Source organism: Ascaphus truei, chromosome 4, assembly GCF_040206685.1.
Source record: "Ascaphus truei isolate aAscTru1 chromosome 4, aAscTru1.hap1, whole genome shotgun sequence".
Taxonomy (NCBI): Eukaryota; Metazoa; Chordata; class Amphibia; order Anura; family Ascaphidae; genus Ascaphus; species Ascaphus truei.
In genome coordinates, this window is record NC_134486.1 from 352,994,419 (window position 1) to 353,022,264 (window position 27,846).

The 27,846-nt window shown below is 39.0% G+C and overlaps 1 protein-coding gene across 11 annotated transcripts in view; it reads right to left on the minus strand.

Annotated features, from left to right (window-relative positions):
* Positions 1-349: 349 nt before the first annotated feature.
* MYT1L (myelin transcription factor 1 like) overlaps positions 350-27,846 on the minus strand; it is a 573,498-nt gene continuing 546,001 nt past the window's right edge. For 10 of the 11 annotated variants that reach the window (XM_075598278.1, XM_075598276.1, XM_075598273.1 and 7 more), the window contains 5 exons: positions 16,983-17,074; positions 6,857-6,960; positions 5,614-5,673; positions 3,556-3,699; positions 350-3,250 (listed from right to left, as the gene is read on the minus strand). In XM_075598278.1, coding sequence (XP_075454393.1) covers positions 3,110-3,250; positions 3,556-3,699; positions 5,614-5,673; positions 6,857-6,960; positions 16,983-17,074 — 541 coding nt within the window. In that variant the 3' untranslated portion in view covers positions 350-3,109. The remainder of the gene's footprint in view (positions 3,251-3,555; positions 3,700-5,613; positions 5,674-6,856; positions 6,961-16,982; positions 17,075-27,846) is intronic. The other variant, XM_075598274.1, reaches the window with a different exon arrangement.

The following is a 27,846-nucleotide window of genomic DNA, read 5'->3' on the forward strand; positions in this document are numbered from 1 at the left end:
TGCAGATGATTCTCGACAAAGTATTAAAAATAAACATTTTATTTATGGTTGTTAATTTGTCCAATTACATTTGAGCCCCTGAAATAAGGGGACTGTGTATGAAAATGGTTGCAAGTCCTAAATGTTTCATACTATATTTTTGTTCAACCCCTTAAATTAAAGCTGAAAGTCTGCACTTCTATTGCATCTAGGTTGTTTAATTTCAAATCCATTGTGGTGGCGTACAGAGCCAAAATTATGAAAATTGTGTCAGTGTCCAATTATTTCTGGACCTAACTGTAAATAAAGACATATATACATACATACATAATAAAAGATAGAACAGTCATGCAAAATAAAAACAATGAAAGGCCAAAGCACATGAAGACTGAAGATAGTAGCTGAATATTTATTTGCTGTGGCTGCCAGTACATTAAGTCAGGTGAAAATGTGACAGATCATAGAACCACTGTGCTACAAATGTGGCAACACATGTTTTTTATTTAGAGTAAGATGTGTTAACATCCAGCATGACAAAATTTGTACAAAGTTCACAATTTAAAAATGAAGTATCACAGCAACTTGTGATTCCACACATTTATCGCAAAATTAAAATGTCATCAACAAATCCATGCCGTGTAGTACAAAAATAAATTAAACTTCAGTTCCACAGAGAGCACAATAAATAGTTTATACAAAATTCTGTCTTAATAAATGATTACTTAAATTAACTTAGAAATGAATATGAACAATAAGTTATAATAAATAAACTTTGATGACTCACAATAATTCCATATGAAAGGTCAGCATTCTAATATGTGACACTTTTGTGATCCCTATATAATAGTCACATATAAGTTTTGATTTGATATTATGTACCACCTTTAGCTGAGCAGCAGGTTTGTGCTTAAAATCCCTTTCCATTGTACATAGGTGATAACAATAATATTCCAAACTGATACTATCTATTACTCTACTGAAAGCATTACTATATTGGCAAAGAAGCTGCAGACACAATGCAGTGAAAAAAGGCATATGCCGTTATTAACAATGATAGCCCTAAAAAGAGACTAGGGCGAAGTACAACATGTATATGGCAGAAGGTGAACATCAAGCACCTTGCGTCAGCTTTCGAAAAGGCAGTTCTGAGCATGGCAGCTACAACTAATAGCACAACAGAAAGATGGTACTCTGCAGATAAGATACTGCAAAGCCCCAAGGTAATTACATAATCTTTTCCCAGCTAGTTATTAAAGTCCTCTTGGAAAACTGTAAGCTTTTGTACAGTGAATAGTATAAAGTGCTGCTGGGATATACATATATTTATACATATATATACCGAGGTTGAATATTGTATTAGAATATTTGTTGTGAGATCCCTGTAATCTCCCTTAGCGATATTATTGGACTAGCCATAATGGCTTCCAGTATAATTTGTTCAGAGTTAGTGTCACAAGGCTATTGACACAAAGAATTGCACACCTCCGTATATTATGGATATATAGGACAAGGTAAGTGCAAATAGTCAACTGGCACATTGTGGGGACAATGACCCTGTAAATCCTATTCTGCTAAAAATATTTTATTTTTTATTTTTTACAAAACCCATCTTTTTCATAGCAAAATTCTAAAGTACATTGTACTTTCTGCATAACATCAAGACATGGAAGGAAAAAGAGATGCGATTTTTTAAAGTAACTTGACATCCTTGAAAACACAACACTTCATTAACATTAACGACTTAAAAAGTGGTCTTATGCATACATATAGTGCAGTTATTTGGAAGAAAACAAAGAATGATAGGAATTCTGCATTTAAAATGAGTAAGAACCAAAAACAAATAAGTGCCATTTGAAGTTTGGTAATATATTACCAGTTTGACATAATTTATTCATATAGGAGTTTTTAAACAAATGTAAAAAAGTTGAGCAACAATCCTATATTGTTTTGTGACATAGCGGGAACGAAAGTTGTGCTAAAAATAATGGTTCAATCAAATATATACCGTAGGTCTGAGCTAAAGGTTCAAAGTTAGATGGTCTACTTTTTTCTTGTTAATCTATTGTTGGATTTATTCCAGGGATCTGTAACAGGTTTTATTTTTTTGCATTGAGTGTAAACACCACAAAATTAAAGAACAATGAAAAAGGCAACGTAAAATTTATTAAAAAGAGTGTCTTTCATCCTCAATCAAAAAATGCAGGAATCAAGTACAAGTACATTTTCCTAACCGACAGTTCAGAGGGAAACTAATCAGTCCCAGAGGGAAAGGGTGATTAGTGGCTATTTCTCCAAAGTTTATTTGAAAAATATCAGTAGGAATCATCTCATCGTCCACTTCTGATATAGTTCCTGTAACAATGGAAGTTTCCATATTCAGATCATGTAATGCTTAGTTATGAATGAAAAGTGCTTTTTAAGCTGCTTTGATTCTCCACGCAAGTTCCATAGCTTGATGTTGTCTGACAGCAAATACCCTTTTCGTATATCTTACAACTATTCCGCGTCCTTTCCATGGAGTTAAAAAAAACTCATTTAAATTGCCCCGGCCATACTCTGACCTCTGAAACCAAAAGTCACAGCTTATATTTTAAGCATTGTTAAAAAATAAAGCATTTTCACATCAATTCTGGCTGTGAAACAATTTGCGCACCATATGTATTTCTCAAACCTCATAAAATCTTGCAACCCGAGGCCAAATGAAAGTGGCTAAAAATTGGCTGCAGACTGCAATATCATTCAAAGCTGATTTTGTCTTCTCCAGTTCAAAATTCTAAAACATCGATTCACCAAAGCATAAAAAATGTACACTCTGTTTTTCTTCATCAGCTTAACCTTTTCAAGAAATATATTTACCTAAAAAATGTGCATACATTAGCAGCTATAAACATTACATGGCATATCACACAATGTCAGCTTATATGAAAACGTACAAAATGTGAATGTATTCAAAAACTATTCAGCAGTTACTATTTTTAAAGCAAGACATAAAATCATCATGAAGTCTTGTAAGCATAACACTGTTTCAAAATGAAATAAATATATAACACTTTCTGGTAAATTACAGCAGCAGAAAACAAGAGGCATCCTTTTTTTTTTCAAGCAAAACCTTCCCCAAGACAGCTGCTGTTCAAACTTGTATTCCCCGGACAGCTTGCTTTATATTTTCCAGTAGTGCCTTATTTTCCGGACTCTGATAACGATCTTGATTTGTGTACATATCCGTCAGAGTGGTCACGTAAGCATCAAAATTCTGTTCATTGATTGGATCCTACGAAACATTAAGTATTAAATACAATTGTTTTCCTGTGCTTTCTGCATTATTAAATGAACACAAATGCCGCATCAAACATATTTTTACATGTGCATATTTTGCTCACAGGATATGTTTTAAAAAGGGATCCAGTTATATCAGTAGAACTAGTCCACCTGTAATTTTAACATACAGTACAGGTGTATTTTATATTTTTATAGTATGAATATTAAACCAAATCTATAAGTGTTGTAGAAACTGTGCATACAAAACCCCTCATATGAGTTAAAATGTTGCAGTGTTACGTAGTTATAATTACTTACCATGTGGGGCAGCTGGATATTAGCTAGACTATGAATTAAAGACTGGCTTAGATTGGCCAACTCATGAAGCAGAGACTCATTTTGCTGTTCAATTACTTTGTTCTCCTCTTCTATTGTCTTCAAATTGCTCTCCATTGTGGTAATCTAAAATGCACAAATATGTGCAAAATGTAATATAAGATCAGTTTTTATGAAGCATGCACTTTCTAAATGGTATTATTAATGCAAATTTGAATGCCATGTCTAATTAATAAAGTTAAAATGTGTGAACATGATTTTTGGATAAAGGAGGTTCTGATGGTTAGAAAAATAGTTTGTTAAGCCTGAAGAGGGAACCTGAATAATGTTTAAATTATAGCATGCATCTATAAACCCTAGAACACTAATAAACGCTAACCTTCAAAGACATGTTTAACAACTGATGTTGACTGATATTTATTATTAATTTCATTGCTGTATTCACCTTGCTTGAAAACTGAATGATAGAGATTCTAACAGTAAAATGTTGTCTTTCATTTTTAAGGAAGTGACCTGTAAAATCAGTGATTGACATAAACTTATTTATTCACATCCTATTCAGTGAACTCTATTCACCTTCAAGAATGCCACCACTTCGAATATTATTGCTGCTGTTGATCATCTGCCTGCTGTGTGTAATGTAATGGCTGTGATAGGCACAGCCAAGATGGGCAAAAGCCCAGCCTAGAATGGGTGATAAAAATGTGTTCAACACACCCCATTTAAAAATAATTATATTAACCTCCAATTAGCCAAAATATCCATGCTGACCTGGCCTTAATGACACAAAAAGGGGATAATATACCAAGTACCATAACTGATTTAAATGTGATCTAACCTACAGTATCACCCATTATACACCAGTGTGGTCAACTAAGTAAGTATTTCCCATATCTTGGTGATCAGTTTAGATTTTTAGGATAATCCATTTGCTATCACAGGTGCCTGTAATATATTGCTATGGTGCATACAACACAATAGATGGTAGGGGAGACAGTTACCTACTGTAAGCAAGGAGTGTGACAATGACAGACCAGATTAGTTTCCCTAAATCCCTACCTTGTCTTGAAATATAGTATGCATAATACCTGTATTGTTTTTTTGTAAATTATTAATCTTGTTTTTATGTCAGTATACTGAGATATTAAAATTCCTACCTTGTGCTAATTTGAGACAGTTGCTGACTATTCAATAAGCCCAGAAGCATCTGATCGCAATGGGAGTTTTCGCTACATGGGTTTATTTAATAAGCCTCATCATTTGAATAATTTTAACTTTTTTTTTAATTTATACAAATAGTTTTCTTTTTAGTCTTACAGCATTATTTGCCAATCATATATGAAATTCACAGAAAATGTGTGCCTTGTGGAATAGCATTCTAACAATCTCTAATATGATAGAAACCTATTTAAGTGATAGTGTTCACTAAAAATAATGAATATACTGTATTTGCTTTTAGGCTGCGTCCACTATGCCGCTGAGCGCGCTCATGCTTGAGAGCGGTGACGTCCCCAACTCTCCAAACATGAGCGCAGGTTGTCCTGCATAATTTTGCAAGCGCGAGCGGGGGCATGGATCTGGGCTATTTCTGTGTGTAATGTGTGTGTGTGGCTGTGTTCTGTGTGCACTGACTGTCGCTGAGTGCCATACAAAGTCAATTTTCTTTGTCTCCCCAAGCGCTGAGCTTGGGACAGTGTACGTGCCCGTGCACGAGCACGTCGCGTGAGCATGACCGTGCATATTCAGATTCACTGAAGCAAAAGCGTCAAGCGCCGAGAGCGTTTAGCGGCACAGTGGACACAGCCATAAACTTGACTAGTGGCAAAATTTCCTCACTCTTACTGAACAAACTATTGTAATATACAGAACAGTGTCTATGGTTAAAAAGCTCTTATTAGTGACAAATTAAAATAATAATGTGCAAGTAGTTGATGGATAAAAATTCATGGCCTATTTATGGACAACTTTTATTCTTCAAAGGCTGAATTTCGTGTAAGTTACATGGAAAAACCTCACAACCTCCCCTCCCGTGTAACTTACATGAAATTGGTATTCATCAACACAGGGTTCTTGGCAAGCAACAGGACGCTCGTCCAGTACCTAGTGGGAGGGAGCAGAAGCTGAAAAGGGGGCAGAGAATGAGGCAAAAGAGGTGGAACTGATAAAATGAGAAAACAATGCATGTGCATGAATGACCTACTGTACAGAGAACACTTTTGGAGAAGTTAGATGTAATTGTTAGAATAGCCACCAGGCTGGTCTAACCTTTATGCTGAAAATAAAATGCCACCAAGGCTTATTAATAGCATAATTAATGTTAAGAATGATACTTAATTTTCCAAAATCCCCAATAATGTGTGTGTTTTAGTTCCACCTCTTTTTATGGTAAAATCATAATTACTAAATTCTATAAAGCAAACAAAAACATCATTCTACATTTCTGTTCAAGAAGAATCCCAAGTCTTTGGCATACCAGTGTAAATTCATGATCCTAGTATTTCTAAAAAAAAGTTTTTTTTTTTACTGGTATGGTTAATGTTTTTTTCCCCCAAAGATTCTGGTGCAGAAAGGTTCTGCTTTAATAAGTAGATTTATTTAATTTTTTAATTTATTTATACAGTGCCACTGAATTAAATGCAACACTTTATTTAAAAAATACAATCAACCAGTTCTCATTCTCACCCTCCATGTTAAAAATTTCTAAAATACATATATATATGTATATATAGTTTATTTATAACAAATATATATTTGTTTGATATCTTGGTTGATGAATACCAAGCAGCCAACAAGATTATGTGGCCACAGGGAAACAGTATTTACAAAAGTACAGATGTGCCCACACATGTCACATAATGATGTAACTTGGACATGTCATGCATATGCACCTCAGAAAGCATTAGTGCTGGCTTTCACAAATGTTGAGGTTACAATGATTTCATATCATTCTCATGTATTATTTGCATTTCTAGCTTGGTATAATATTGTGTTCTCTTACTTGGCCATGGTAACAAAAACCACAAGTGAACATCGTCCCTCTATAATAAAGGAGAACTTCACTTCAGCATAATGAATTGAGCATGCATGAAGTATGGGTGAGTATGAGAATAAAAGTCTTTTTGGAAATTTTTGTATTTTCTTTTCATAAAAAAACGCTCTTAAATATGGAGCTTGTATACAACTTGCTTATACTGTAGGTTGCTTTTGTAGTACTATAACAATAAGATCATATATCAAGTAATATATAACTGGATCATTTCAATAAGTATTTATAAAAGTGTACCTGAGTTCTGAGTTTAATCATATCAGATTCCATCTGGGAATTAGATTCGTTTAGCTCCTTGATTTCTTCATCCAACTGTTTTATTTCCTCATCATTTTCTATACCTAAGGTTATATGAAAAGGAATATAACATGAGTTATATAATGTGAAATAACAGTAACCAGAGCAACAATTATTTGGTGACATTCCATATATCTAAGTTAGATCTGCCCTTGTCAGTGTCAGTGTTAATCAAATTATTTTTCTCCCCTAATTCCTAAAGTCTGCCATGATAGATACAATTATAGGATTAGCTGGAAGACATCAAGGAAGTAGAACTTCTTGAAAACAATGTTCCAGTTTTTCGCTACCACCAGGGACAAACAACATCAGGAAACCACTCAAACTCTTACTATGAAACAGAAAATAGAAGGTGAAAAGAAGACAACAACTATAGAATGCATAAGACATCTTGTGTATATACAGTACCTGTATAGGCAGAGGAGGAGAGACACACTTATAGATACAAAGGAAGAAAGGGATTGGAGGAATATGCTAATAAAGAAAGAGAAATACTGCAGGTGAATAGTGTGTTTCACATAATAGAAGGATTGGGAGGAATGGGGCTGTGGGAGTTAGAAGAGCAAGAGATAAACTTTTTGGTTTTATTTTGCATGAGAAAGACAGTCCTGCTAAGTGAATAGTTAGCATGGGGCTTTCAGAATAAACCTAGAATTCCTTAAAGGATTTTACCAGCTAATAACCACTGTGGTTTATCATCTATGTTGAAAGCTGTAAAAACAATGAGTTAAGTAATGCTATTAGTTAGAAATATTCAGTCCACACTATGAACTCATTCACAATGTTAATTACTGTAGCTCACTCTCCCCCAGATTCATCACGCTCCGTTATAGTTGTTATAACAATGGTTAGTGGTGGTGGTGGTGCTGGTGGTAGCAGTGAAGAAGCTCATGATGATCATAATAGTCAATCACTTAGTGAGCAGCAGGAAGCCATGGTCCACGACCTGTCATATCGAGGACAGACTACCGAAAAAGTTAAATTTACATGCCGATTTATTCTATATTTCAAAGTAAAAAAGGAAAGAGAATGGGCAGACTCATTGCAGGGGGAACAACTCAAATACACAATTGACCACTGAAATTGACTACTAAAATAGCAGAAAAAAACAATCCTGGATCAGCACTCAAAAAATAAACAAGAGAAAATGATAGACACATTTTTCTTTGGTTTCACCAAGTTTCTTCTTTAATGTATTAAAAAAACAGCAACAGAACCAAAAGTATAAGCACACACAGGGAAAGGGAAGTTAGCAGACACATACTGACTGACGAAGGGGCCAGGAGGCCTTGAAACGCTGCTCTAGTTTGCACATTTACTGTAACAGTGTGTGTCTGTTAACTTTCCTTTCCCTGTATGTTCTGATATTTTTTGTACTGTTGCTATTTTTTGACACATTAAAAAAGAAACTGGGTGAGACCAAAAGGAATATTTTTTCTTATTTTTTTTGAGTGCTGATCCAGTATTGTTTTTTTTGTAATTGTATGCATTTGGCGATATAGATGCAGGGTCTTAGCACCTCCATCTGACATGATATAAGAAAGGGTGAGTGCAAGTTTATTCTATTTTTTTTTTACACCAAAATAGCAGGACCATGCATAGGGATACACATGCTAGTAGTAGCACATGCAGTTATGCATCTACCTCAAGTGATACAGTACTTCAACATCCAGCCAAGGCATGGGGAAAGGACGTGATGGTGGTAGTGGTAGTGTTACTAGTAGTAGCCAAATTAGTAGTTGTGATATTAGACATGTTGCCACGTTATGGTTTGGTGCGTTTGAAGAAGCAAACAGAGGAGGAGGTGGGAGCAAAGGTGGCTAAAATGGCAGAGGCATACATGAATGACACAATGTATCCCTCTTCTAACTCTGACCCTATAACTTACTGAGTGGGGAAAAAAATTATCTGAGCTGGCATGGGTGGCATCAGAATGCCTCAACTGTCCTCCAGCCAGCATGATATCTGAGCAATTGCTCCTCACAGCTGGATGTAGCAAGAGATCGTAGAAGCAACCGGTCTAGAAGCAATGTGGAAAGGCTTACCACCATTAAAACAAATGAATATCTTATTTCCCAAGACTATGCTATGTGAGTCTCCCTTTTACAAGCTTCTGAGGATGAAGATTATTAAATTATAGATTATGTGGAATTGTTGTTTTGGACTAAATTGGTTGGTTGAAAATATAATGACAATTTATTGACTGACGAGCTGTGTGCTAAACTGACTTACTGAGTGCTATTCCCGCCCCTGGCATTAGCATCACTATTATTATTACACAGCTGTAGGGTCTAGTGACTTGAGTGACAGTGATATTCACAGAGTAGTGAGAGTCTCACTGAGACAAGTTAAGATGCTGCTGCTAACTGAGCTTTTACTTGCCATCAGTGCCATCCTTAGGGTTGCCAAAGTAAAGTTTTTATAATACGGGATGCCTCACCCCCATACTCCTTCATACACACACTCACCCACCCTCATAATACACACACACAATGCCCCTCTCCCACCACAACACATACACTTCTACCTTGGGAGGAGGTCTCCGGTGCCATGCCAGTCCCGTGGGCGGATGCGGAAGTTGGGCCCAAGTTCCAGGTGGGCCCAACTTTTGGTGCGGGGGAGTGGTTTGGCGTGAAGGCCGGGCCGCAGCTAGGGGGAGCTGGGGCCTGGCAGCTAACTGAGGCCCGGGAAATGGAAGGTCAGGCCCAAATTCCAGCGCTGGATGGCAGCCACCGGTCCTTGGACGTTTGTCCTAGCTTTCCCCCCTGAAAATACGGGACAATTATGCGTCCCAACAGGCCTTTGTGGGACAATGGAACAATTCTATGGAAAAGGGACAATCCTGTATGTACGGAATATCTAGCAACCCTAGCCTTAGAGTCTGAGAAACTTGCAAGCTACACTGTTACTGCTCACTAAGCGGCCACCTGTGCCCTCCTGCCCATGGCTTCTTACCACCAATAACCAGTGTCCACCCCCACCACCACTTTCATCCACCACCACTGCCCTCATCATCAGCCTCAATGTCAGTTGCCAACTTGCCATTGGCATAATTTCATTTTTTTTAACATACAGTAACATCTGTGTCTGTAACACAACTGTGAGGGAGGGCACATGATCATACTTCTTCTATTTATTTTTTTGCCTTGTGAGATAATCATACATTTATAGAAACTTGTTTTGTGTAATTGTGTGACTGCTTCCAGAGTTGCAGGGTCTAGTTGGAGAAATTGAAAGAAGGGAGAGCCTGATACTTATAAGCTAAGTAGCTGCTGATAGTTGTATCAGATGCAGTTATTCTTCTATCTCAACTGATTCATGTGGCACTTCAACATCTTGGAAGGCATTGGGAGAGAGTATGATGTTTCTGATTGTAGTGTTACTAGTAGAAGAGGTATTTCCCTGAGGAACATGTTGCCACATAATGGTACGGTACATATGAGGCCACAAACCTTCTCAAGACAGAAGGAGGCAGGAGCATGTCTACTAGCAGTGTATAAAGGCTTAGTTATATTCATTAAAATGAACATCTTGAGCTATTTCCCAAGACTAAGTTGAGCCGGTGTCTTTTGCCAACTTGCCAGTTGCATCACTTCATATTTTAATTATTCTTTTGTTTTACATTTTTGGGGGCCCAAACAAGCATGCGTACGCATACAGCATTGCCAGCCACAGACTGAAAATCTACTGTGCTTCATGCAATGCTCAGCTTGTTGTATGTCTGTCCTAAGTAACTTATCTGTAACGAAAGAGTAGGATTGAAAGCCAAAGGAGATACTCCTTTTATTTATTTTCCCTTGTGAAAGCTAAAACGTATAAAACAGTGTTTTGTGTAACTGCTGCCACATGTGCAGGGTCTAGGGAGAGAAACTGAGAAACGAAATCTAAGATTGCATATGAATTAAACAAAAAAAATTGTAAATACAGAGACTCTTTATCAATAATATGAAATAAAAAACGGCCTGCATCACACACAAGCCAGACCAATATAGTCTAAGAAGGCTGTTTGCCCGTGTTATTTTGAAACAGGAGCAGGGAAGTGGGTAGCAGCTAACTACAGTATATGTGATCTCAAGGAGAGGGAGTGGCTCAGTGAGTAAATGACACTGGCACTGAGAGTTTGAAGCAGGGGAGTCGGCTCCTTGTGACCTTGGGCAAGTCAGTTTATCTCCCTGTGCCTCAGGCACCAAAAACATAGATTATAAGCTCCACGGGGCAGGGACCTGTGCCTGCAAAATGTCTCTGTAAAGCGCTACGTATAACTAGCAGCACTATACAAAAACATGCGATTATTATTATCTCAAGACTAGAGATGGGCACATTTTTTGGCGGATCCTTTGGTTCACGGATTTCTGCGAATCAGTCTCAAAAACAGCGATTCGTCTTTTCCAGATTTTGTTTTATTGCGGTTTGAATTCTTAAAATCCACCAGTGGCTTGCTAAATCCTGCAATAGATTGCGGAATCCACGGATTGGATTGTGACAATTCCCCAGCGGATTGTATCCAATGGTGGTTTTGAATTAATCCGCATGGATTGAAACTGGAATAATCCGTCGACGGATTATACTCTGCGGAACGGATTTTGAATGGGATGCTCATGAAATTCAGCAAAATGGATTTTGATAGTTTTGTCCATCTCTACTCTGGACTCAGGGTAAGCAGTAGGTGTGGAACACAGGTGGAGAGAAAGAGAGAGAGGAGGAGAGTTACACTGTGGCGGCCGACTTTATCCTCCTACTTACCCGGATAAATGCGGGGATTTTCTCCGTTTCTCGCGGAGTTTCCTGCGCGGCGGCCGCATCATCAGATAAGCGCTAATGGCGCTTAAAATTTGAAAGCGCCCGCGGCGCGGTAAACCTGAAGAAAAAAAGCCGCGCTCTGCCGCGTTTTTAAAAATCCCGCGGTGGCGGCCGCAGGAGGATAAAGGCGGCCGCCACTGTATATTGTACAGCATACAGTATGTATAAACTGACAGTTTATCCCAGAAAAATTAAAGCACCTCTCCAGTATACTATTTGTTAGATATGATGTCTACTTATCTACACTGGAACTGAGAGAGCATAAGGGAGAGGGATACTGTTTAACATGTACATTGCCAGTTTATATACCCCCCTCCCCCCCAAAAATAGCACCATTACTCTGGTACACTGTTCACTGTATTACAACAATGTGTACTAGTACTAATGAGAGAGCGATAAACAATGCCGCTTTACATGATGTGATAAAAAGAACAAAAGTAGGTTGTGGTTCATAAAATGAAATGCATGGTTAAATGGGCAGCCTTGTTAAAGATTTCCAGAGATGGGGCTTTTTGGACTGTATGAGGCAGAGTTCCAAATAAAAATCATATTATGTAAAAAAGTCAATATATCCTCAAACTCTAAGCTTTTTTTTAAACTTTTTAATTCTCTCACTATGCCACTCCTACAGTCTAAATGTATTTAATTTTAATAGAAAGAAAAAACGGTAAAAGAAAACAGAGCACGATGGGGGCTCAGTAACAGCAACACTGCACAATAGCAGAAGCCGGGGTGTTAAAACCATGTCAGAGGAAGAGACTATGGAGGAAGCAGCAGGAGCAAGTAGCATGAGGGTTTGTATGTTAGAGAATAAGAATAGTAAGGTATTATGTAACGTCTCACAGTATCACTCAAAAAATACTGTACACTACGGTGCATCACGCCACAATCCACAACTGAAAAATGGCTTCAATCACACCAATACACATCTTTGTCAAGATCGTCAACTAATTCCATGTTCTGCGTTTGACAGTGTCTCAACAGTAAGGCAAGGTCCATACAGCCTACGCCCGTGCGGAGGCGTGCGCGTCCGTGACGTCACCCGCGTGAAGCAGGTGTGTTTTTCGGACATGGTAGATGCGCCGTCGGGGTGTGTGTCTAGGGGCGTGTCTGTGGCATCACGAAGCTGGTTTGCCCTCATTGGGCGAACCACTCACGTGACCTGCCCGTCGCGCCGAGAAATCAGTTTCAACTGATTCCTTGGGCAACGTGGGCCCCTCCTGCTGTCGCGCGTGTGTGCCCACCCGCGGTCTATGGGCGCGATCAATGACTCAACAAGGCAATGTGATTGCACCGCATGCGGAAGCCTCTGCGCGGTCTTCGGCAGCATGGACTCAGCCTAAGGGACAAGGAGTAAGAGAAAGACAAGAGTAGAAAGAGTAGTTTAATTTGGAACTGAGCCAGATGCTTTCAGGGTGAGATTGTTGAATCTACAGTACATTGTCACTGAAATGAGGAGGGGCAAAGAGCCAAGTCTAGATATATGTCCTGCACCGTCCGCTGTTCCAAATAACAGAAAAGACAGGGACGTTTCAACCTTACATGCTCGATGACAGCTCGTAATTGCACGTCATCATTTACAGTCTCACCCCTACAAACAATGTCCCCACAGAACAGATAATGAAGCCCTAAGCATTGCTATGCTATAAAGCAGTGACTCCCAACAGGATGTTTGTGATATGTCTCTAAGGGGTTAGCCAAATATGTAATGGCAATCCCAGGCAGTATAGTGGGTTCTATGCTCTTACTGCTTGGTCTTGTTGTGTCTGGGGTGGTCGTGGTGAAGTGTCAGTAGAAGGAGGTTCCACATGCAGTGTAATGCTTGAGAAAAAGCACTCCTAGAAGGGACTGACCATGGAGCCCACCTGAGCCTAATATGCTGTTTTTGTGAAAGTAGGGAGGTTGTGGTGGCTCTCCTCTGGTGACCCGGATAGGGATCCTTGCATCTGGCGAAAGATGCGGATACAGAGGGTTGATGATAGTGCCTCCCCCAGATGTCATGGTGATTGCCCCATAGATAGTGGTGCAGTGCAGTCCTCCTGAGCTAGCACCATATAGAATTTAATAGATGACCAAAAAGTCACTCACTGCACCATGGCGTGGTAATTAAAAAAACTTACACTAAGGAAGTTGTTCCTGTAGGTTGCTGACCATACCCATGTGATACCTGCAGGCCTGGGAAGGATGGAAAACCAGCCTGGGCCCTACTACTGAGACATCTACTTGAGACACTGTCATGCTCCTCCACCTTATCTTCTCCAGGATGCTCCTCCCTAAGTTCATTAGAAGAGCCATCATCACCACCAATGTCACCTTCTCCAGAAACGATTGATGCACCTGACAGAGACACTGCTGGAAGTACTCGTGCCTGCTGTACTTCCCATTCATACTTCCTGCAGTGCCTCTTCCTGAACCTCCAGATCACATCACCTGGGATGGTTGCGATGGATGAGATAACTAACGGCCGTTCTTTTTGCATATAATTAGCTGTGTGTATACCCGTTGAACTCAGGGGAAATAATGTCCGTTACCTATTTCGGTAACGTCAATTTATTTACCCTGATTAACGGAGCTTTGTGGATCTGCCCATTAAGCGCACTGTGGTCATCAGTGATAATGAGATGTAAATTATATGCAAACGAGGCGTTATCATAACATCACATATCATTGTCTTCTAAGCTTAACGTGGGGACTTACAGCAATGTTATTTAGGCTATACCTAAACTTGACATTACTCCCATTCAGACAATGAACGAGGACTCTGCAGTGTCTGGATCAGTGTAACGCCACAGTTTGACATCACTGAACTAATATAGCGTTATTTCAAGGCATTATTTCTCTCTCATCTATTCAACTTCAGTAACGCGAAAACATATTTGAAGTGACATTATCGTAAGATAATGCAACGTTATGCTACATTAATGTTACGTTAATCCTTAGCTAATGAGATATATTTTTGCATAAAATTAGCTTTGAGGATGCGAGTTAACCCCAGGGAACATAATGTTTATTCCTGTTTAAGGTAATGTCCCATTATGGGCCCTGATTTAATAGAGCTTTCTGGATCTACCACTACAGTAGGTATGTGTTGAACTACATATCAGTTATTTAGTAACCCCCTGGAGGTTTTGTAATGGAGTTTATTACAGTATAATGCTTGCATGTAAGCCCCACTTTCTTTTAATACCTTTCTTTGATATTTTATTTATTTTTTAATATAACATTAATCTATTTATGGTCTCAACCCCCAAAAAGGATAGTTTATTATAGATAAAATAAATATGCAATTATGAATATTTTTGTTATCATTTAACCGTTGTGAGTAGGAACTATTTTGTTCCATTGTATACTCATAATGAACCTATAACAAAGAAACATGATAGCTAAGATTAGTAAACGACTGTAATGTTTTTGTTGTTAAAATATAATGCACAGTTTTGTTAAACTGGTTTGCACGTTGCACATACCGTAACAGTCAGGAGAACCCGAGAGAGAGTTTTAACACTATTCTTTAGTTTAGTATTTCCTGTAAGGTCAGGACCTTCAAAGCAGCCTGAAATCATGCCTGTCTGGGTTCGCTGGTATAATATAGAGAGGTGATTGGTTTAATCAGTTGTCCTGTTATGGAATACTGTAAATGGTAATTCAGTCAATTGTTCTACCATTCAGATAATTATACATTGGGAACATAAGCAATAACTACAGCATGTACTGCAGGGTCTGGAAAATGCCACAGTTGCACTGCTGTGCTCTCCACCTTCAGTTAAGCTCTCACAGAATGTTACTAACTTATTCCTTCGTACACAATATGACCTTCATTGTGTTACTCTAGAGCAGTGTTTTTCAACCTTTCAAAGGGCGGTCCCTCCTAGGACCAGTTAGTACTAATACCAGTGCCATGTCTGATGAGTTTAATTTGGGTGATTAATACATTTTTTATCATTAAAATAAACACCTATAAGCATTTTAAAAAAAAGTTTTTTTTATGTTATGTGGACAGCAATTAGGGCTCTAATTGGTTAATTTCTCAGTGCAAATGTATATCTCCTCAGAAGCATCTGGCCAATCTTAGTTAATGGGCGTGGCTTTAGGCTAGGCTAAAAATAGCAGTGTTTGTGTTAAGTTAATTAGGAACAACTAAGGTGAACTAGGAGAGCTGGAAGGCTATAGGAGTACTAGGGAATTGATGAACTACATTCCTTGGACCACCAGCACTCCAACCCTCTGGAACCTGAGACTCCGGTGCTATGCACCAAGATCCTGGGAAGCCATCCTAAACACCTTAAAAACTGTGTTCCTGGACAGCCAGACACAGGACTCACTGACCAGGTGATACCCAGTTGCTGGTAGTCAGTTATTCAATAAACCCTCAGATTGTTAAATTGGAGTTGGAGTACAGTCATTCTGCCTCTCACCAGGGTCAAGTATCAGTAATGACACCATAGGCACCACAGTCACCACAATTAGGCAACAGTTTATTTGTAAACATAGCAAGGAGTTTGATTTCCACTGGCTACTCCATTTTGTGTGATATGATGGAGTGGAGTGTTCAACAAGAGTGTGCATAGGCAAAGCCACACACAATGTGCCTCTCTTACTTTTTATTGGCTCATTGGTAAAGACTGGGTAGGCTAAGTGCAGGGGAAACAATTGATTAACAAACACTCTCCCATTCATGCTAAATTCTTTACAAAATATTGTTTTCTATGTTCACTTTTTGGGATTGCAGCTTTAAGAGCCATGGGACCATTTAAAAATACTTTTTTTTGATCTTCGATAGATTAAAAATGTATGTACCCTGTATGTGCAGTACATAAAAACACAACTGCTGTGTTAGGGCTTATAATTGTAATATTATATATAATGTTTACCGTTTGCAGTATAATATTTAAAAACCTTTAAAGAATCATTAAAAAAAAGTCAAATAAAAGAACACGGTAACAGAATATTTCTAGTCTTTACAGCTTTGAAACACAAAAGGCTAGTGGGAATAGCCAATATACGTTCCGAGCTGGGGTCCCAGTTGTAGCCAAGGGTGTCCATGTTTTTCCCAAACCATTACCAACTTCTAGGAGCTGCAATTCTTATTTTGGATAAAAAAAATTGAAAGTGAAATTCAGGTTGGTCTTTTTGTTACTAATCTATGTAAAAAGTGTGTGGATCGGGCTGCAACACAAAGAAATCTGAATAACATAATCATGGCAAGTAAATTAAACCTCTCACAAGACCTTTTTCATCATGACTATGGTTTAAAAAGCTCTCATACCATTAGGTGCCCGCTGCTTTATTGTTAGCATTTCTTCTCCTGATAATCTGGCTTTCTTCATTGCTGAAGTGGCTCTTGGGCATCCTGATAAACTGTTGGGGTTAAGAAACAAAACAAATATTAGTTGGAAAGTAGCCAGCCTAGAAATGTTAGCAAATACTATTGTCTTCTGCATCGTGATTCCTGCAATCAATATTTTTGTATATATATATATATATATATATATATATATATATATATATAGTATACTTTTCAAATATGATATACAGAACAGCTGATTCCTGTAGCACCGATGCTACAAACTGCTTTGATGAGCCCACCAAATGTGTTTGTATTCTTCATTGCTGGTGGTTTCAAATTACCTTAGAAAACATAACATCCTATTTATTTCTGGAACAAAAGATTTCACATGTAATGCTTTGTTCTTGCCTTGAGTCCATATGCACGTGAATAATTAAAATCTACAATTAATATAGTTACAAAATATTTTACACTTTAATTACATGTTAAATTTGTTGACACTGATTGCAGTGAAAGGAAAAATAGTCCAACAAGAATTGGATTAATGCTTCAATTTCTCATTCCCTATACTTAGAATATGTTTTTAGACAGATTAAAGCATAGATTCACTTAGCCCTGTTACATCTAGGCAAATAACGTGATGTTATCTAAAACAGGAATATATGGTATTTTCACTGGGTTACTGCTTTATTTACGAAGATAATTCTAAGAAAGAAAATAACCCTAATTGACCCATTGAAGTTGTCTTAACGTCCTGCTAATTAAAGATAACACTACATTATCTTCAGATAATGGGATCTTTCTAAAGGCTTGGCTTCATTCCCATCCAGATCATGAAATAGGGCTTTGAGGGGAGAGAATGCAAAGACGATAAAAGTTAATGAAATTCATTTTTTTCCATCTGTTTCATATATTAACCACTGAGCCCTTCAAATGGCTCAACTAATCATGGGGAAGCCATGGCTAACTGACTTGACACTCAACATTGCTTGACAAAGCCTTCCAACCCCCATGCAGACAAATGATTAATCCCCACCTTCCTCTTGGAGGCCTAACCAACCTCCCAGGGCACTTACACCTTTCACCCACACCTCTACCGTACCACAACACTACTAATACCCCCTATCTAGATTAATGATTTTCAGCCTTATTAGTCAAAGCTGACTAATAGAGCTGTAGGCTTTGTTACCAACAAAAAAGTAAACATACAGTACAAAATATATGCAAATATACAGTTTATTATATACAAATAGTTCATTAACCCCTTGATTACCTAGCCTAGGTAGCCTCATTGGCATAAAAAGCGTACAAAATAAAATAACTTTCTCATCCATGTTGCGCTCCTCTATGGTCTAACGGGTAAATAACGCCCAAGGACTCATCTATTGTGATACTTCAATGGGCCAATGCCCAGCAACAACAAAAAAATCCCCCAAAAATCCAATAAGTAAAAAATCCAGTCTTCACCACAGCCAAAAGAAAACAAACGGAAAAAAAAACACTTTAAACCAAGGTCCAATGCATGGGCCAATGGCTTACAGCAATCTGATGCAACAAATATCCCTCAATGAGCTATCTCCAATATGGATTGAAGCCCAGAGTTCTGTCTTGCTTGTAGAATAATCCTATTTCTATATTAGTTGAAAAATAAAACTTTTTATAAGATGCCCTTCCTCCATGTCCTCACTCCACCGTCGACTGAAGATTTATGCGAGGGTATGATAAATTACCCAATCAGCTTGGTTTATTTATCAAAGAACACTAGAATAGTGACCACAAGGGGTCACTGTAGCCCCTAAGATTGCACTCAAAGTATAGTAGGTACCAACTATCTATACAAGCCTCCGTCTGTTAACTGGGGATTTTAACTTCCACTGTATATATTATCACGTTTTTTCGTCGAGTACTGCTATTAAAGTTTATTTTTATTTTTTATGATGTATGATATGCTTCCGTGTGTCCTCTCTAATACTACCTCGTTAATATATATTATAATTTAACTAGAGGTGGATTTACATTCAAACGTATTCACTATTGTTCCACATATGTGATTCCCTTTGTCTATACCTTGAGTGCAATTTTAGGGGCTACAGTGACCCCTACTCTAGTGTTATTCGATACTGTTTTCCCCTATGCACCTAGTATTCTTTTAGTACTGTAAATTTTTGGTGAGTGTCATGTTATGTTAATATTATGGTTTATTTATCACATGGTAATGATGGCCCCGTACATCTTTGGTGTGAGTGGTTTCCACATATTAAATCAACCAATCTGATTGGTTGTTTCACCTTGTGGCCTCCTTCAACATGTTATGTCATTGTGGCAGGCCCTACGCACCCTCGTGTAACTCTTCAGTTGACTGCGGAATGATAACAGTGAGGAACAGCATCAGATAAGAATGAAAAAGGTTTTATTTTTCAAATAAAATCGAAAGAGGTTATTTCTACAACCTTCGTGACTGTAATGTGAGCTTTAATTAAGTTAAAGCATCAAGGGACACAAATATCTTATATTTGTTTACTGCTGAAAATAATGTGACTAGTGGAAGGTTATAGGGCCACTTAAATTTATTGGAAGCTATATACAGATGTCTACAGTATGTAACAAGGCAAAAATGCACCAAATGTATCAAAGAAAAACACTATTGGTTTAAATGGATTTTATGATACATCTGGGCTATCGTTTACGCAGAAATAAACCATCTTTGCATTGATACATGTGCCCGATAGTGTTTAAATTGCAGGTGAAAACATTCTAGGCATATACACATGAGCAGATAGAGGCAGATGGGGATTTAAGCGCACATACTGTTTAAAATAACCAAGTGAACACACTATTACGACTGTAAGTAGTGTTGCTCCGGAAATGGACTCAATCCAAGTCCAAGTAGGTACACTGAAGTGGAGGATCAAGAGCATATATTCATGCAAAAGTAAAGGTAATACACTTACAAAAGTGCTCTAAGTACACGCATTTGGACCACCCTGGGTCAGAATAATAGAATTTATCCCTGAGGATGCTCAAATCGAATGAAATGCGTAGGGTGACTGTGCAGACCATTTGGAGACCCCCCAAGGTGTGTGATGTGTGGTTAACTACCCTGAGGATCCTGGGCCAATTTGATTTGGTGTTCCCCTTCCTGGTTCTGCGGGTGATCAGGCAGGGGTCAATACCAAGGGCTCCTTGCTATTTCCCCCACCCGGGGGAGGAAGTGACTTCAAACCAGAGACAACCATTCCAGTACCAGTGACTGACCAGGCCGTGATTCATGGCAATCAGAGGGAGATACCCTCACCCAATCAGTTAGGGGGACTCCACTATGGGACTCAGCTGGCCTCGGATATCACTGTGGGTTATCTTTTATGCACCATGATTGTTATTTTGATGTATGCCACTGGTGATAAAGTCTGCACATTAAGATGTATGTATATTGCAATGTACTTTGCTTGTGTAGTCTTGTACTGTGCGATGCTGTTCCCCAAGCGGGGATGTTGGGTTTTTAACCAGGGGGAGTTTATAGCCCTGGTCCCCTTACCAGCGCGGGTCCCCGGCTATGCTACACTTCCCTGCGCTCCCCCTGGCATAAGGGCAGGTGCCGCGCAGGTAGATAAGGTGGTGCACCCGAGATAGCTGGCACCAAGAGGTGAAGGGAGGCTCCGGCGGCTCTCCACTGGTTGGTGCCACCATCCCCGCATGTGTGGACGAGTTGCGGCGACCATCTTAGAGGTGGCAGGCAAAGCGCAGGAGAAGGTAGAGAGGTAGGAAGGTCCTCTAGATGTTGCGCATGTGCAGGAAAGTGGCGCGGCGGCCATTAGGATAGCGCAGATAGAAAAAGGTAGGCGGCCATTAGAGAGGCACCCATGCGGTCTCCATAGGCAAGAGCCTCCTTGGGAACTATAGTTCCCAGGAGGCATAGCTACAGGCAGTCAGATGTTGTAGCTTAGCCAATAGGGCTGAGGAATTCTCCTGTTAAGGGGAGGATCTAGTTAGGGATATTAGCAGGCTTGCATGAAGGAAGTCACTCAGGGATGGGAGGCAGACAGGGGAGGTGGTAGGTGTGCAGGGTCAGTGACCAATGCACTAGGCCAGAGTACCCTCCCCAGGCCCCAGATAGCCCTAAGACACCAGTGAGTTGCTGCAGCTAGGGACAGACCCAAGGTAGGGCTGCTGCCACCTTATCTGAGCAGTATAGCTAGCTGAGACAGTGTTGCTTTGCAGTGTAGCCACAGTAGTTAGCTTTGGCTGCTGCAAGAGAGGCCCCTAATTGCGAAGGGGGGTGTTTTCTATAGTATACACAGTGTATGTTATATCACCAGTGCCAGTTGCACGTGGTGAACTGCCAGAGTCTGGGATCAGACAGAATCTACAGTAAGAGATCTTCTGCATGCAGGGACTAGGCCAGAGGTAATCCCCCAGGGCTCAGTTAGTCCCCTGAGACACTGTATAGAATAAAATGCCTAAAATAGGAAAAGGCCTTAAGCTAGGCACTCCTTCACTATACTCATAGAGAGAGATGCTGCAGGACATTGCATGAATGCCAGTGCAGCTTGAAAGCTGAAAGGATATCCGACTCCATAGCAGAGACTCTTCTTAAAGGATCATCCGGCTGGGGATCCCTCCCCGGAGGAGTCAGATGGTGTAATCATTCCTGCAAGGAGCAGCGCATCGCGCCGTGGGACCAAGTTGCAAAATTGCTGATTACGAAGGATTATCCTGATCAGGACTATGATCAGGGAGGTAGTATATTAAGTGCACCTCCGGGCCCCAACACAGGGAAGCGCTATCCCTCACACTCACACTCACTTTATAGTTTGTGGACACTCAAGGGATAAGTGTCCGAGCACATTGTTACTCAAAGGACTAAGGGTGATGTAATGATGGACATGTGGGTGGATGGGATGGTATGCATTCAGGGTGATGCAATGTTATCCATATGATGTAACGATGTAATGATGTATTGATGTTATGCAATGAGAATTTCACTGAAGTTACCATACATGCTCAGTAAATACTGTTTATTCCCATTGTGTGTATTTACTGTATGGTTGTTCTGGTGAGGGCACACTCCCACAACGTTGGGATCCCTCATCAGTGGAGTGCTGCACCGTATTTAAGTATACCCCAGGCTCCCAGTGGTGGAGGTTCAGGCCTCCTGTTAGCCTCACAGGTGACAGCAGCATCAGTAGTTATAGTATCCCAGGGGTACACCCGCTACACATGCATTTAAGTTTTTTTTTCAGTCTGTCTACTATCTTATCTGCTCCTGCTTTTCTACTCCAATTGGATTTAGTCCAAGCAGTTCTAGCTCTGAAATGTCCAACAGTCCAAAAATCCCTATACATTTCACTGTTTCTGCGGCTTCCTCAGGAGTTCGCATATGATTTTTGGACTATTGGGCTATATTTCCATAGCTAGCACTGCCTGCACTTTTCCAGAGCTCAGATTCCAGTCTGACGCTGCACATATGAGTGATGCAGTGCGCAAGCGCCCTCTAGACATGGAGATCTGTGAAGACCATCAGCTGTTCTAGGGGAGCAGTGCTTACTGGAAAGAAGGGCGTGGGTGTCCTGTTAATAACACCCAAACTTGATTTCATTGGACATCTTGTAAGTGTAATTGTGTTTGCCTGCATGTATAATACGATCACAGTGTTACACTATGTTTGCCTCTTTTTCTTCTTTTGTCACTACTTAAGAGCTCCCTTTTACTGAAGAGGTCCCGCTATTCATTTTGGAGGCGGGATGGTATCATTATACCTTTATATCCTAGCATTCACACTTTTTTGGGCTCTTTGCGCTCCTTTGTTTTCTTGTGGTGCTTTATGATACAGGCTTGGAACCTGTTTTCTGGAGCAGCAATCCCCAATTTGGATTTGCATTGTAGATCCCTATTAGTATTGTATTATTTGGGTTGTTATTTGCACTTTATGTGCTTCTGTTCATTTCTGTTCCACTACCTACCTGCATATTCCAAAAGAGATTAAGGCCAGGGGTCATCTAGCCACAATACGAGACATCGCGCTCGATCTAGCAGTAACTGCCATTTAAGTTCATGTTGGTTTCCGCAAGATCGGGCGCGATGTCCCATATTGCAGCTTCATGACTCATGGATAAGAGTCTATGGGGATAAATTAAATTGTGATAATGTCAATTGCACAGAAAATCTAATTGAACTCAATGAATAACCCCCCATGAATATGTACCTAAATGTAGATAACGGGAATAATGGAGTAAATGCAGGTCATAGCTTTAACTTCATGAAAGAAACAGAAACATCCTATTGGTGGGGCACTTGGCTTAGACCAATCCCTCTCTGAAATGAATATGTTACTGATATCCTGATTACCAGAATATTTAGTAAAACAACTTTAATCAGTATTCTTCAGAAAAAAAAATCCCAATAATAATAAACGGTATTGTATTTACAAGTGAATGAAGAAAACATGTATCCCCAAAATCAAAATGATAACAACCTCTGAGGGTTTAAGAGTAGTAGGAAGGTTTACCTAACTATCTTGGTAATATTTGCAGTAGATTCTATCATGGGTGAAATTGCTTCTATGATTTAGATGAGCGATGGTTTCCTGTTCAAAAAAGTAGACTTCAATGAACGGGAGAATGACTCAGAGACAGTTTTTGCTCTAGAGACAAACTTTCAAGGGAAAACTTCCCTGAGAGATATTAAACAATAATTTCAGATACATAAACAGGAATCCAGACTTTGATGGGAAATGACCAGTTTACAAAAATATATAAAGTCTAATCCGATTCCCTGAGGACTAAGGGTAAATTTAGCCCCATCTTATCCTACACAAGAGGAAGAATTCATTCAATCATGGAATGCGATACTTTAAAAATGTTTGCATGATATTAGCAACTACTAAGAATCCAGGCACTTCAAAAAATAAAATTGGTGAATACAGAGCTTAACTTTAATGAATACAGACAGATTTGTTGACTAACTAAAGGACAGAAAACAGGAAATGTCATAGAGACTTAAGGGATTACAAAAAAAAGTTCAAATATATAGACATCAGATCAATACACAAATAAATAGAACCTACGGTATTTCAAGTGAATTGTCTAGCCTGGAAGACCACAGCAGACACTGAGTATAACAATAGACATAGACAATACAATATCAATAGTAAAATACTGTGTATACTTTCTCCTCTACATCTCGACCCTTTATCATCCTCAACTATTTTAGAAGAAAAACCCCAGAGAACACAAACCATATAAAAGAGGTAAGACAAGAAGGGATGTTGGGTGTGGTCTGACAGGGATGTGCAAACCTTTCACCCTGGCACCCCTGGCTGCTCTCCTCAGTGGCTCGCGCCCCCTCCTTCCTTGTCTTCGGCGTCACACAAAGTCACATTGACGTCACGTTGCTATGGCAAAGTGACGTCACTTGACCCTGTGGTGTCATTTGATGCCGCATTGCCATGGCGATGCATCACCGAAGACAAGGTGGGAGACATTGCAGAGGCCTCACGCGATACCCTGGTATTTAAATGCTGTGGGGAAGAGCACGGGGCCTCTGCAACTGCCGCGGCCCCCCTGAAAAATCTTGCGTCCCCCACTTTGTGCGCCCCTGGTCTAAGAGACAAAAAAATGGGGATATCGTTAACACAGAGGCAGGAGAGAGATATCACTGGATAGATATAATCATGATGATAACACCAGAGTGATTAATTTAACTGATACAATCTTTATGTGCTGTTCTTTTAGTTGTGTATCAAACTGTTTTTCTTTTGCACCAGCCACTAATATTGATGGGACAAACATGGGAATTAACAGAATAGTCTGGAATGACAGAATATTCTCACTCTTTAACCGCACTACTTGAAGAAAATTTGAGAACACCAGGAAAAGGACCCCACAACAACTTTAAGGCACAAAGTCACTTTAATCCAAGTATGGATACTAATGCTTATATTGAAAAATGTGTTGACCTAGTGACAAAAGACCTAGAAAAATTACAGAGGAATAGTAAGTGTAATAACATCAGAAAATAAGGACATAAAGCCTTTACAGCATTAATAAACATGAAATATATAACTATTAAACCTTCTGACAAAGGAGGCAATATTGTGCTCCTTAAAATAGACAACTATGTAATAAACGATTAGACTTCGAAGTGACAATGGGTGCTATAAGACATATCCCACTGAAACCTTAACTTGAGAATTAAATATAATTCTCAAACTAGATTTACAAAATGATGTTATAACTAAACATGAATTCAAATTTATGAGTTTCAATAATCCCTTTGTAAAGTACACTGAAAGTACACACAAATGCTCAAAACCCATCAGGATGCCCTATTGTATCCGGAATTGTAAACCTTACAGATACTCAGCATACATATAGATGAAGTATTAAAGAGTTTTACAACTTTTTTACCATCATATGTAATGGATACAAAAAATGTACTCAAACAAATTGAAGGTATTAGTGCAGATGATAATACTTTCCTAGCAAGCTTTGATGTTGAATCAGTATACACTAGTATTGGACACAATATTGACATTAAAGCAGTCAAACACTTTCTGTCACTGAGAATATTACACTATATAGAGAGTTACAAATTAATCCGTGATCTCCAGGAATCCACACTAACAAAATTGCTTCCTATTTAACAATAACCAATGTCAACTCTCTATCAACAAACTCACAGAACAGCTATAGGCACAATATATGCCCCCACCTATGTTAACCTTTACGTGGACTAGTGGGGGGAAGCCAATGTATTCTCAGAAGCGGTGCAACAATACACAAAATACATTTATATCGGGATAAGGTATATTGATGACATACTCATTTTATTGAAGGGCAGGAAAAAAATCACCCGAGAAGGCTACAGGTGCAGCTGCAGAAAGCCAACTGCCCTCACAATCAAGTCAAGAATTTGAAAGGTACCATTGCAACAATATGTAAATATTTGATTACATAAAGATAGATTAGAAACTCTCTATTGTATTGTATTGTATATGTTTATTTATATAGCGCCATTAATGTACATAGCGCTTCACAGTAGTAATACACGTGGTAATCAAATAAATAACAGATAATATAAATAACAGATCATGGGAATAAGTGCTTCAGACATAAAAGTAACATTAAGGATGAGGATTCCCTGCTCCGAGGAGCTTACAGTCTAATTGATAGGTAGGGAAAACGTACAGAGACAGTAGGAGGGAGTTCTGGTAAGTGCGTCTGCAGGGGGCTAAGCTTTATATCATGTGTCCAGTATTATCCACAGTGCTATTCATATGCTTGTTTAAGCAAGTGTGTCTTAAGGTGGGTCTTAAAGGTGGATAGAGAGAGTGCTAGTCGGGTATTGAGGGGAAGGGCATTCCAGAGGTGCGGGGCAGTCAGTGATAAAGGTTTAAGGTGGGAGAGGGCTTTAGATACAAAGGGGGTAGAAAGAAGACATCCTCTAGAAGAACGCAAGAGTCGGGATGGTGCATAACAAGAAATTAGGGCTGAGATGTAAGGCGGGGCAGAAGAGTGTAAAGCTTTAAAAGTGAGGAGGAGAATCGAGTGTTAGATGCGGGATTTGATCGGAAGCCAGGAGAGGGATTTCAGGAGGTGAGATGCGGAGACAGATTTAGGAAAGAGCAGAGCGATTCTGGCAGCAGCGTTTAGGATAGATTGTAGGGGAGACAGGTGAGAGGCACGAAGGCCGGGCAGCAGGAGGTTAAAGTAATCAAGACAGGAGAGAATGAGGGCCTGATTCAGAGTTTTAGCAGTCGAGCAACAGAGGAATGGGCGTATTTTAGTGACAATTTATCTTTGTAGATTCCTGCTAGTGAATTACCTACAGTATCTACTTCTCAACACTTCTTCCTTACTCCTACAATTTCCCATTTCTCTTTACCACTATAATTTGGTTAGACATTAGATAAGTATCATACACTACTTTTTAGATAAAACTGCATTATTGGCTAGATTATAGCATTACAGCTCATCTAAAGCATAGAAGCTATTACACTCATGATAGACTCATGTATGCACTATACAAAACATTAAGAGATAGATACAGTAATAGACAGGTAGATACTGTAGATACTGCGAGATAACTGGGTAAACCACCCTACTACTCTTAAACTCTCTACTACACTCAGATGAGTTTTCATTTTTTATTTTTGGGATTTATGTTTTCTATCTTCACTTGTAAATAGAATACCATTCATAATGATTTTTTTTCTAAAGTATGCAAATTAAAAGTTAAGTTTGACTAAATATCCTGGTACATCAGGATATCAGTAACAAATTAATTTCAGAGAGGGATTGCGCTAAACTGAGTTCAGCACCAATATAACATTTCTGTTTCTCTCATGATATCTTTGTTACTTTCTAAATTCAGATACAGTAGCACCTTCTTTTAATTTTGAAAGAATGTGTCTAGCAAGCATTAGTAGAGCTAGGTTCTCTCTTTTTTGTATACAATAAGTAGCTTTAATTTGTACACGTTTTTCCTTTGGTGCTCTACCAAAACTAGGTTTAGGGATCATAAACCTTTTTCTGTTTATATAGAATTAGGTAGGAAAATACGCTGAGATATATATTTTGTTTATAAGTATATCATGGGATTTTAGATACCAGGACCAAGTCATTTTTGTTGTGCAACTCAAGAAAAGTTAAATAATAATATGTGAGAATGGAACTATACAACTGACATTTTATATAGCTATATTTGTTTTCCATTCAACTCTTGTCATTAGACAGCAAAGGTAGAAGCATTCACAATGTAATAGATACTTGAGGAAATGACAGGGTTAAAATAAGCAATACATGATTTAGTTGAGTATTCGTGGCATACAAACAGATGATAATAA